The sequence below is a fragment of the Penicillium hispanicum genome (genome assembly GCF_028827665.1).
Source record: "Penicillium hispanicum strain IBT 35686 chromosome Unknown utg000001l_segment0_segment0, whole genome shotgun sequence".
Classification (NCBI taxonomy): Eukaryota; Fungi; Ascomycota; class Eurotiomycetes; order Eurotiales; family Aspergillaceae; genus Penicillium; species Penicillium hispanicum.
The window spans coordinates 2,565,682-2,577,731 of record NW_026623193.1 but is presented as its reverse complement, the minus strand read 5'-3'; the positions used below and the strand labels follow the sequence as shown (position 1 = coordinate 2,577,731).

The 12,050-nt window shown below is 52.0% G+C and overlaps 3 protein-coding genes across 3 annotated transcripts; 2 read left to right on the top strand and 1 right to left on the bottom strand.

Moving 5' to 3' along the window:
- Window positions 1–107: 107 nt before the first annotated feature.
- Window positions 108–434, top strand: N7459_000990 (uncharacterized protein; the record flags this gene model as incomplete). Its single annotated transcript, XM_056940175.1, has 1 exon — window positions 108–434. The coding sequence occupies one exon, from the start codon at window positions 108–110 to the stop codon at window positions 432–434; it is 327 nt and encodes a 108-aa protein (XP_056804455.1).
- A 1,329-nt stretch (window positions 435–1,763) lies between these two features.
- Window positions 1,764–2,831, top strand: N7459_000989 (allantoicase; the record flags this gene model as incomplete). The annotated part of the gene is made up of 1 exon (XM_056940174.1): window positions 1,764–2,831. One exon carries the CDS (start codon window positions 1,764–1,766, stop codon window positions 2,829–2,831), a length of 1,068 nt encoding a protein of 355 aa, XP_056804454.1.
- Window positions 2,832–3,378: 547 nt separating this feature from the next.
- Window positions 3,379–10,625, bottom strand: N7459_000988 (putative sensor histidine kinase/response regulator; the record flags this gene model as incomplete). Its single annotated transcript, XM_056940173.1, has 4 exons — window positions 3,379–5,384; window positions 5,437–6,311; window positions 6,380–7,567; window positions 7,627–10,625. The coding sequence occupies 4 exons, from the start codon at window positions 10,623–10,625 to the stop codon at window positions 3,379–3,381; spliced, it is 7,068 nt and encodes a 2,355-aa protein (XP_056804453.1).
- Between the last annotated feature and the right edge of the window lie 1,425 nt (window positions 10,626–12,050).

The following is a 12,050-nucleotide window of genomic DNA, read 5'->3' as shown; positions in this document are numbered from 1 at the left end:
CTCCCTATTCGCTTGCCAGCCACTTCCTAGCCAGCCAGGAGCTCTGAGAATCTTCGCTAGCCTCTTTGACTCGGCAGGATCATCTCCCCATATCGTTCTCTCTTGCGATGCCGCCCAAAGGAGCCCAAGATACCTCCACAATTCCGGAAGCGAAAGGCCTCAAGTACGACGAGTCCGAGATGGCCCTCTTCCACGCGAAGTTATCCTATTACTCCACAATCGATGAGCGTAAGGCCAAGAAAGACAACAATCTCGCATCCATCTCGGACGCTCAGGTCAAGCTCATCAAGAGATGGGAGATGCTCAAGCAGGCCGAGACGGAACTGGCAGACAAGGGGGAAAGTCTCTCTCCGGTTGATAAAAGACAACTGGCACAGTGCGCCTGGAGATTCAAAGAACTGGAGAAATTAGCATCCAAGACCGCTACTGGATGATGCCGATGTCAAAAGTGTTTTTGTGTTGTTGTGATGAATGCTCTTTTCGGTTTACACCCATACAACAATTGAGCGGTGATAACGGCATTGCTGGCGTTGGTTTAGATCGAGGAGTGCTCTGGTAAAGGAACGCATACGCTTCATGTGACCTCTTTCCAGAGACTGCCTTTCGGGGAGTTCTGTCTACCCTCTTCCAATGTTTTATTGGAGTTGACATGCTGCTCGATTTCATTTTTCCTTCTTGTCCATAATCTCAATATGATCAGTCATTCATCTACGAGGCTAGCATGTCATTCAGAAGCATTGAAAAAGAAGATAAACTAGAGCAAAGCAAGGAGAATAATTCTGAAGCACTCACCTGCCTCCATACTGCACGGTCCACTGTGGAGCCTACTACGAGTGTTCAGCAGCAGCAGGACTCGAGAGCAATTCCACCGACCAGTGTTGCACAGACAGCCTAGCAATCTGGTCGGCATTGCAACAGTAACGTAGGTGCCACTTGCTCTAGGCTGTTACCAAGTGCCAACCACAAAAAAGTCCCCTATCGGGCATTGCCCCATGGACCTTCAGCATCACGATGCGCACAGGGTCCGATCATCTGGAGCGAGTAGTGAGTGATACACTCGGGAGAAGTTGGTTCAATCGCATCATTCTGTGCAACGTGCGAGGTACAATTGGAGAGTATGGAGCAGATTGCAATCTTCCACTGGCATGACAAAGGTGCCTTCGAGACTGAAATCCCGATCAAAGTCCGGGAGGTGTCATACAGCACGCATTGTGCTGTGACGATGCTGTCCCTCGCTGTGGTTCGATTCTCTCTTTCCTGTGGAGCATTTCGGTTTCTCTGGGTTCTGCCAGTGCCCCGACTGGCTTGGTATAGGCCCCAAGCCGGAAAACTGCGACCATCGGAGACCTCCGACGTGACTGGCAGCTGTGTGGGGCGACGGTTGAACTCCGAAAAGAACTCCGGGGTGTTGAGTGCCGGCATTCAGCACGGAAAGAGGGGCCAAGACCATGAGCGAGATGGCATTTAAGGGTGGAATCGGACAAGGTGAGCGATCATTGGGCCGAGGTGAGAGATTGAAGGGAGAGAATGAGTGGGAAACAAGTGGGAAAGAGTTGAGATCGAGTAATGGAAACAGCCGGGAGGGGTCTTCTTATCGATAAACCCCCCACGTCTGCTATTTAAGTATGCCGCGTTCCTATCTCCAGCTCGCAATTCCCTTGGATCACTCTTCTGGACTGTAATCCGCGCTAACTGGGACCTGGAATCACTTCTCATCCCCCTCAAGAACTATATAAAACCATCTACAACACTTATCCGTCACCATGGAGCAGGTCCCCGCCGCTGATATCGACGAGGTATTCGCGCACACGACCAACCTGGCCTCGTGCAATCTGAACAGCAAGGTCCTGGCTTGCTCAAACGACTACTTCGCCTCAGCAGACAACCTCTTGACACCAACTCCTGCCATCTCTCGTCCCGGCGTCTTTATCCACACCGGCGCCTGGTACGACGGCTGGGAAACCCGCCGCCACAACCCCGAGCCCTACGACTGGGTCGTGATCAAGCTGGGTGTTGCCGCAGGAGCCATCCAAGGCGTGGAAGTTGATACAGCACACTTCAAAGGCAACTATGGCGAGAAGGCCGAGTTGCAGGCGACCTTCGCCCCCGGTATCGCGGACGAACAGGTTGCGGACCCCAGCTACAACGGCTGGACGACCATCCTCCCACCCTCGCCCTGCGGGCCATCGCAGCGCCAGGCCTGGAAGATTCCAAATGACGCTGCCAAACCTGCTCAGTACACCCATGTGCGCCTGCACATGTACCCTGACGGTGGCTTTGCCCGCCTGCGTCTGTACGGTCATGCCATCCCTCCCCCTCCCCCGGCCGGCCAGGCCAACCAAGCCCCCATTGAAGAGCTCTCCTCCGCTCTCCTGGGTGGTCTCGTCCTGAGTGCCTCGGACCAGCACTTCACCCCCGCCTCCAACATCATCCTCCCTGGCCGCGGCAAGGACATGGGAGATGGGTGGGAGACTGCCCGCTCACGCGGAGTCGGCCATGTGGACTGGGCCATCGCCAAGCTCGGTGTCCCAGGCACAGTCGCCAAGGTCGTCGTCGATACCAAGGACTTCCGCGGCAACTTCCCGCGTACGGTGCGTGCCCACGGCTTGGTGGCTGGCAGCGCGGGCGACGGTGTGCCTGCCGCTGATCACCCGGCCTGGGTTGAGCTGCTCAAGGGCGATAAGCCTACCAAGGCTGACACGGAGCATGTCTTTGAGTCAGCGGACCTGGCTGCTGGTGGGGAGGATACGCGGGTGTTCACCCATGTCAAGCTGACTATGGTGCCGGATGGTGGTGTCAAGCGCTTCCGTATCTTCGGGCGTCGTGCTTGAACAACGGAGATCCTTGGATATATAGGGTGATAGATGAGAACTTGTACATAGTTGACGGATGTATGATGCTACGTGAACGTAAATAATGCAAAAGTGATCCCATTATCATGCGTATTTTTTTTATTAACGTATAGTTGCAGAGGTTTTTCAAATCTTAAGTCCGATCCATGGATAGCGCTTATTTTCACAGACTATTGATCAACTCCTCGTCTGATCTGAAACTGAAACTTGCTGCACAGACCCCGTTCTTATCAAAGCTCAATAAATCATGACATCTGACATATAGTAACCAATGAAAAAGGCAATTATCACCAAACATGGCATGCAAAGATTATCTGAGAACCAAAACAAGCTCTGTTCGTGAGACTATGTCATATCAAAGAAAAGCAGAACGCCTCGACCCAAAGAACAGAGAGGACCAAAAAAAAGATGACAAGAAGAACCCACGTGAAATATCATCAAAACCATTGATAACTTTCCAATAATGACGCCTAGAACCCTCTATTCTCCTGAAACTGTGCAGGGTATCATTTCAGAACGCGTGAAATCATTCCTCCTCCGGCGGAGGCGGCGGATGCTTCGTTTCATCCGACCCCGACGAGGAGAGGCTGGCTGGGGTGCCGGCATCATGGCCAATACTTCCTCTGGAGCTCTTCTCTCGGATTGCCAGGCGGCTGCGTGGATAGGATGGGACTGGCGCGAGGTATTTGTCCAGCAGCTCGCTGAGGATAGGTGAGCGAACCGGCTTCGGGAGATAGTTGTTCATACCAGCTTCGAGGCACTTCTCTCGGTCTCCTTCGATCGCACTCGCGGTCATTGCGATTACTAGCACTTCGTTCACATTGGGATCGGAATCCCGGCGAATCTCCCGTGTGGCATTGTATCCATCCAAAGTCGGCATCATGACATCCATCAGCACTACGTGGAATGGATTGTCTTCTTTGGATCTCTGGCGCAGCGCATCCACAGCTTGCTTGCCATCGCTGTATGCTTCGCACTGGAGACCGAGACCCGTAACGAATTTGACAGCAATCTTTTGGTTGATCGGGTTGTCTTCGGCGATGCACACTCGGATCTGATCGCGTGGTATTTGTGTCAAGTCACGAGTGCTAGGTCTAGGATCTTGCTTGCTTTGTGCATAGCTACTCAGGTCCTGCGACCATGCTGTCTTGACTGCTGTCTTTTTGGGTGCCTTGCTGAAGACCAAGTGGAACGTGACGGTTGTTCCCACACCAGAAGTCGAATCAAGCCAAATGGCACCGCCGAGAACGTCCTCGATGATCGCCTTGCAAATACTCAGGCCCAACCCGCTGCCGCCGTACGATCTTTCTGTAGACGGGTCGGCTTGAGAGAATGGTCGGAAAAGGCGCGCTTTTTGTTCTTCGGGAATGCCAATGCCGGTGTCGGCTACGGAGCACTCCAAGCGAACCCGGCCCTTGCCTTCGCGAGCGACTCTTGCTTCAACAGTGATGGAGCCCTTGGGAGTAAATTTGTAGCTGTTACTGAGCAGGTTCATGAATATCTGGTGTAGTCGGACTGGATCACCGAGAACCACAAGCTCTGGTGGAACACGTTCCAGGTCCTCGATTGTGTCCAGACCTCGCTCGCGGTGAGTGTATCGAAGCGCACGAATCACTTCCGAAATGGTTTCCTTCAGGTTGAGCGGGACGGTAGAGATCTTCATCTTGCCAGCTTCCAATTTGGAGAAATCCAATATATCATTGATCAGAGTAAGCAGGGTATCAGCACAGACACGAATGGATTCAACATATTCGTCCTGCTCCTTGTCCAGGCGTGTGCCTTTGAGAAGCTCTGAGAGACCGATCACACCATTCATCGGAGTGCGTAGATCGTGTGAGATATTTGCAAGGAAAATGGACTTGGCCCTGGCGGCATCTTCCTTGAGTTTGACGTTATGCTTGGCTTCTGCTTCTGCGACCTTGGCCTTTTGTTCTGCGTCACGCGCTTGCGTGAGAGCACGCTTCTGGGACTCGACCATCGAGGCGTTCTTGGCACTGACTTTGCGGATCTCACGGAACAACAGCGCATTCGACAGCGAGATTCCGATCTGGTTGCAAAGAAGATGAAGGACAACAACATTGCGCTGAGTAAACCGGTTGGGTTTTCCCTCCAAATGGATAACTCCAAGCAGGTGCTCTGCTTGAACAATTGGCAGTGCAATGATGGACCGGCCTAAAGGGAAGTTTGCTTGATAGGCCTCGCTCACATTGGAGAAGCGTTCGTCTTCGAGAACATTGTGGACGAGCACCTCTTCCTTTGTACGCATGACATAATGCGTGATCTCCTGGGCCATCCGGCCTTCGACTTCCGAGAAAGGAAGACCTTCCGCAAAGGACTTTTGGCCCCTATCGGCATCTCCTGCTGCTGCGATTGCAAAGCCTTGCTCGTCAAAATGCGTGGCGATAACGGCAAAGTCCGAACCATTGCATGACTCTAGAATTATCTCCAGCATCTTCGTGAATAGTTTCTCGACTTGAAGCTCCGAGGACATGACCTGGCTAGACTCAAGTATGCTGGACAAATCGATGATATCTATCCAAGTGTTAGCTCATTCAAAACTTTCAATATCACAGGTGATATTTACCTAGTCCAACACTCGAAATATCCATCGATTTCTCACCAGATGCAACGCCGTTCTGTTCAATCCAGCGCTGTCTTCTCTCGTCTTCTTCGATTTGTGAAGGAATGACAATTTCCTCCTGGACAGCGTCGCGAGTAATCTCAATGAGCGAGTCGACAGTTTGACATCCCACATCAATTGTTCTGTCCGAGGTGGCTGTCTTGAGCAACCACTCATGCTTCTCTGCAAGCATCGCTGCCTTGCCACCGGCGCTGATGGAGCTCCACGCAGCAATGGCTTCTTGCATCAAAGATCGAGCAGCCCGCTTAGCACCACGCCTGATCAAAAAATCACCTTGTAATTCGAGGGCGAGCGCTTCTTCCAAGGGCCAACCATGAATTTGACAGTGGTCGGTGGCAGCCTCAAAGGCTTGGATGGCAGCGCTGTAGTCATTTCGAATTTCGCAGATCAAAGCTTCCAGCAGCAACGACCACATGCCGTAATTGGCATCGCAACAACTTCGAGCAAAGTCGATCTCCGCCTTGTACTTGAATATCATCTCCATTTTGCCATCAAGGTATCCTTGGGCAGGATTGTCATTGTGCAGCGTCAAGAGCGAGAGGGCCAAGTAGAAGTAGATAACGTAGGACACACGCACGGACCAGAGTCTGTGTGCCGTGTCGAGCAATTTGGTTCCCACCTGGATCGCTTCGATATGGTGGCCAAACAAAAACAACGGAATCATGGCAAGCCCGTAGTAAATATCACGGGGTCTGTCAACATTCCTGGCGTTTGCATCCAGATAAGCCATGTATGTACTTGTCTTGTGCTCCTCATCAGACAGAACGTTGTCAGCAGACCGGATCTCAGTCTTTCCCTGAAGAGCCCGAGCAACTTGTCTAGGATTCTGTTAGCAACCGAAGCCTGAGGTGGTACTATGGGCGCAAGGGCTGAGAGAATTACTCACCGAACGGCGAGCACACTGGCACCACCGCGGGTATCTTGAACCCAATTCGGGATCTCCTCCGGGGTTTCCAGGCAAAATGCCTCTAATTGAGCCATATCCTGACCCAGATAGAGTCTAGTCATCGCCATTGACGAGACACTGATCAAGGAGATGTACGGGTCGCCCATGGTGAACGAGGCCTCGAGGGAGGCGTCAAGCGCAGGTAATGTCGACGCCATTGGGATACGGAGGTGACTGACATAGAGGTTATGAACGATAGAGCCCCGGCTTTGGGTCCACAGTTCAGGGCAACGTTCGAGAAGAGAAAGAGAGAAGTCGCTCAGCTTGGCACCAAACGCGAGGTCTTTGAAACGACTGAGGGAAATCATAGCAAGGTGAGAACAGCCTATAGAGATCTGCGTGAACCCACCTCTGAAAATGTGAATTTTCAACATCTCGATTGCCATGCGATAGAAAGTCAGCGCATCATCCCAGTAAGTGACAGCCATAGCCTCCGCCATCACAGCTCCAATCGTAACCAGTATAGGATCCTTGCTGTGAGGCTTCTCGGCAATAGCTTCTAGGTCTGCTGCTTCGAGGTAGGCCTTGAGCTTCTGATAGGCTAAGTCACACTCTTCGAACGTTGTGGGTGAGCGAATATGGACGCCAAGTTCATCAAGACAAGTGAGTAAGGACTCCATGGAGCGATGATGGTCCCCGAGTTGAGCGAGGATTTTGGCTTTAATGATCCAAGCTTTGGACTTGCTTACAGCATCCTTGCCATGGGCAAAGACTGCATCGATCAACTTGAGAGCATCGTCATTTTGGCCCTGTGACCACGACATTTCTGATGTGGCGATGAACAGGCGCATAGTCTCGTCGTAATAGACATCCGCTTGGCGATCATCCCAGGGGTCATCTTGTAGGAGCGCTATACAGTGGCGGAAGTACCAGAGGGCAGAAGGCCGGGCCCCGGACTGGGCGGCGGTCTGCCCGGCCTCCCATAGGATTCGACGGTAATCAACTCTTCGGCGAACACGAGCTTTGATGGTCCTCGAGGCGAGTGCCACATGATGGGCCATCGAGTAACGGCTGCGATGGTCATGATAGTACTTCATCAACGCCTGTGAGACAATGAAGTGCATTTTTTCCACATTCCGGCTCTCACTCAAAGACAGAGCAGCCTGCGCAAGTCGATCATTGCCAAACCTATATTCAATATTAGCTATCTTCGACAAAAAAAAAATCAGCCAGTTGGTTAAACAAACTTGAACTCATCGTCAGTTTTCCCTGGGTTCAAGAGGTTTGCTTGAACCAAAAACTGTAGCCCAACAACAATATCCCCTTCCGATTGCCTTAGCAATGTCACATTTTGTGGAGATGTGAGATCCAGATTCCCGTCGTCATCACTTGAAAAGACGAATTCACTGGTCAAAAGCTTCTGGACCAAAGAAAACGAGAATGGACTACCCAAGAGAGCGCCCCAGACCATAATCGACCGAGCAGCGGGTGGAATCTCCTGAAGGCGCTTGGTAAGGAACCCTAGTCCGAGCCCTTCGCCATACACAGGAGCCACAAACTCGTTGAAAATCCGATCAAGATCGAATTGCCACTTTGAATCCTTCCATGAATACCAGACGCATTTTTTCTGGTAACAGGTCTCCAGCATTACCCGAACATAGAAGGGATTGCCATGGCTCTTTTCCAGTATGACGGCTGAAAGAGGAGTCAGCATGGCGTTGGGCTCTTCATGCATTGTCGCAGCCACGAACTCCATAACATCTTCCTCGTTGAGTGGCTGGAGTTGAATCCGCGTAATGGCGGAATTTTCCATCTCAAATAGCGACCTGATATTGTCTGAAGCGATTTCATCCTTACGGCTCGTGAGGATAAGCACGCAAGACAGCTTGGCTCGAATGATGTTCAGGACAAGCTCTAGCGTTTCATCATCCGCATATTCAAGATCATCGAGGCAAACAGTGATCAACCTGAACTGACACAATGTCCTCAATATTTCGAGAAAGATATCCATTAGGCGCATATTGTTCGAAGCAGCATTCGCCAGAAAGAACTCGACCGATGTTTGGCCTTGATCAAGCCACGGGATGTGGAGACGTTTAGAGCGCTCACTCTCATCGACATCTTGCTTAACTTGTTGAGCAGCGGCAATCTTTGGCGAAGTCGGTTTGTATTTCGCACCAGGTGCCATCAACTGTTCCGGAAGATCCAGAACTTTGTGGAGCGTCGGCCACATCGATCGCAGAGCCAATCGAATACTGTTGTGGTAGTCGGTTGTGACATCCCGCTCAGAAAAGATTTGCCGCAACAGGCTGGCTAGAATTTTCGCGAACGGTTCGAACGGGACCCGTTTGGCTCGGTCCAGGCGCGTGATTGCTATGTAGCCAGCTTTACGGATGACTGGCTGCACCCGGTTTAGAAGGTCTGTCTTGCCAATACCAGCAGCGCCGCTAATGGTAATAACTTCACATCGTCCATTATGACGGGCTTTGGCTCCATGTTTCTGCTTCTGGCCAAGAGAGTTGAATGAATCCATATGGCTGAAGGTATGGGTCGATGGTTGACTGTTGGCATTGGTGCCAATAGAGGGATGGCTCTCCCTGTCTGTGTTATGGGATGATCGGGAATGAGACGGGCTCTTCGTTTTGCTGGGAAACGGTACTGGGGGGGTTTGGCTTGTCGCTTCCTGGACCGTTGATATGGAGCCAGGAATCGATGTGGTATCGTTACTCGCTATAGATTCCTGGGTTTTGGCGTGTGCGAGCGGATAAGTCGTGGCATTGGAACCGGCTCTAGGGGGTAGATGGAAGGACCCGGAATCACTAGACACGGACGCAAGCTCAAAGCTGTCCACACGACCATCAGAAACAGACGATGTGGATGCCAGAGCGTGTGCTGTTCCAGGGCTCTGCACAAACGCCTTTGCGGAGAGTGTAGCCTGTCGCTTATTGACTTTGTTGACCACATTGATAATCATATCGTACTCTTTCTGCCGCCCGAACATGCGAGAGGGAAGCGTGAAAAAAGACGACACATCCCGCTGCGCAATTCGGAAATTATTCAATGCTTCAATGTCACCATCGCCGAGCAATTTGGCTATTTCAGCCAGATCTCTCTTCACGGAAGAGATGGTATGGTAACGTTCTTGAACAACTTTCTGCGTCATTTTCTGGACGACAGCCGAGAGTGCATCCGGGACATCCATTCTTTTTCCAGAAACAGGTGTCAATTTCTTGCTGAGCACGCTCTGAACGACCTCAACAGGGTCACTACCCTCGAACGGCAATTTCCCAACCAACATGGACCAAAAGAAAAGGCCCAGGGCGTAGATATCCGTGCGGCTGTCTGGTTCTGTAGGCATCCTGCCGGTCTGCTCGGGGGCGATGAACTGTAGCTTGTACTTCGCACCAAGCTCTCGAGACACGGAGGACCAGCCCTCGCTGAGAACATTGTCAAACGACCGGGCACCATTGCCAACATTCGCCAGTTTCACTGCTCCGGTTTCCCCGCAAAAGTGAAAGGCATCGCCTCGAATCTCTCCGTGCACCGTCTTTATACCATAGTGCAAAATTTCCAGGCAATCACAGGCTCCGATTGCAAAATCGAAAAATGCCGGTAGGGCTATTTGCTCGTTTGGCGTTGCATTATCGTCGCTTTTTGTCCCAGCTACAAACGATGCAGGGCCGAATGTGACCAAGTCTCGCAATTTATCGTGACCGGGCGACTCAAAGATCGCCACCAGAAGCATACCCACATCCCCAGGATCCGGAGGCAATCGAATCAGATCGATCGGCCGCACTGTATGATTGCAATCTGGATCAGACGACTGCACAATCGACCTCAGCATGTGAAATTCACGTTCGAGACGAACGACGTTGGTCGAGACCCGCGCAACAACCGGGATCCATATTTGCTCCTGTTCGGCTCGGGACAATGACAGCTCGCTGCTGGTTTCGCTCACGCTGGGTGGTCGGTTGGACGACCGGGCTGACAGACGAAGTTCGGTGCGATGCGACTGGGGAGTTAGACTGGATGGACCGGACGACGCAGGGCCCGACGAGGTCGCGATCGGGGTCGAATAGTCGGTTTCAACGGCATGACGAAATCCCGAGATATGCCAATGATTGTATGTCGAATGGAAGGGCTCAATCGACGGATCCCAAGTATAGCCGGGGAGTTGGCCTAGTCGCTCGTAAAGCCGGGTGGGTGGGAGCGGCAGGTCCTCGCCAAGAAGGTGACTCTCCTCCATCTCTAGGATGTCCAGAGGTGAAAGTCGACCTCGTCGCCTACCACCGAGCTCCCAGGTGTTCTTTGCTGGTAAACTCCGAAGAGGCGTCAGGCAAGGTGGGATATCGGCGGGACGGACATGAAGGACGCAAGCGGCGGGCGGTTAACGGGGGAGTCAGCCCCCAATATCAGCGGACCCGCGTCGCAAGCAGGTTGGAATGATCGAGGTAAACGGGTCTTGATTCACGCAGGAGAAGATCACGAGAAAGACGAAGTCACGGTGCCAGGAAGAAGTCCGGCAGCGCGCGCAGTTCACACGGTGCAGGTGGGACAGGTCGGAAAATCTATTTTACGGGGGGTCTGGACGCTTGCGATAGGAATAGCTCCTACTGAAAGTAGAATGAAAGCTCAATCCAAGAGATAAGCCAGACGCATGGTGGTGTGTGATATGCTACTCAAGGGGATGGGCGATGATGACGGTGGTATATACAGCAACGTTGATCCCTAGTCAAGGCCAGATTGTAATCTGGTGGCTGTTCCGGCAAAATACGGATATATATAGACCTGCGCAGCAACTTTACAGACTTGGGTATCCTCGCCGGGTAAGGAAAGAGACCTGCGGTTCTCATCCACACACAAAATGGATTGTTGGTGAGGTATTCCCTCGAAGCCACGATCTATTCCATGGGTATTTTGTTACGGATCATTTCCTTCTCTCCGACAGACCTTCCCTTGTACTGAGTGCCGTCGGAGCGTCCCAAATAGAAAGTGCAGCTATCTAGGTGTTTAAAAATTTACGGTAGATATTCATACTACCTTGGGCATGCCTGTTGTCTGCACCGGATAATTCGGAACATCCTCAGGCCACAATATGCCCATCGCCGTAGTATCGTCAGCTTAACGGCTTCCGATATAGAGCGCAGACGAAACGTGCTACTCAACGTTGCGCATGACACGAGCACATGACGTACAGAGTATACAACAATCATGTTTCCCGCTCTCGCTCTCACTCTTTCTCGGTCACTCTCTCACCCCGACCTGTCAAAAGATCGCCCTTCGAGTCGCGCGCCGACCGACGCGGCTGGAAGGGTCCATTTCGGCTGGATGACGACAAGTCGCAAGCGAACTTCCAGACACGCTGATCGGATGACCCGAAAGGCCAGATCGACGCGGGAAATAAATGGTTTCCCATGGCTTCGTCGCCGTCCCAATCCAATGGGCTACAGAAAGAAGAAAAGCGTCGTGATGACGCCCCTTGGTCGGACAGACCAGCGCGCCTCCAATGGGCGATCCGTATTGTTCTAGGGGGCAGCCTCATCCTTTCCCCAGAGCGCCGGTTTTCTAGAACCACCGCTAGTGTGGTTGGACCTTTCGCTTGCATCATCACTCCGCGTAAATAAGTAACTAGTTATAACTCGTTAACTACATAGTTGGTTATTTGGCATTG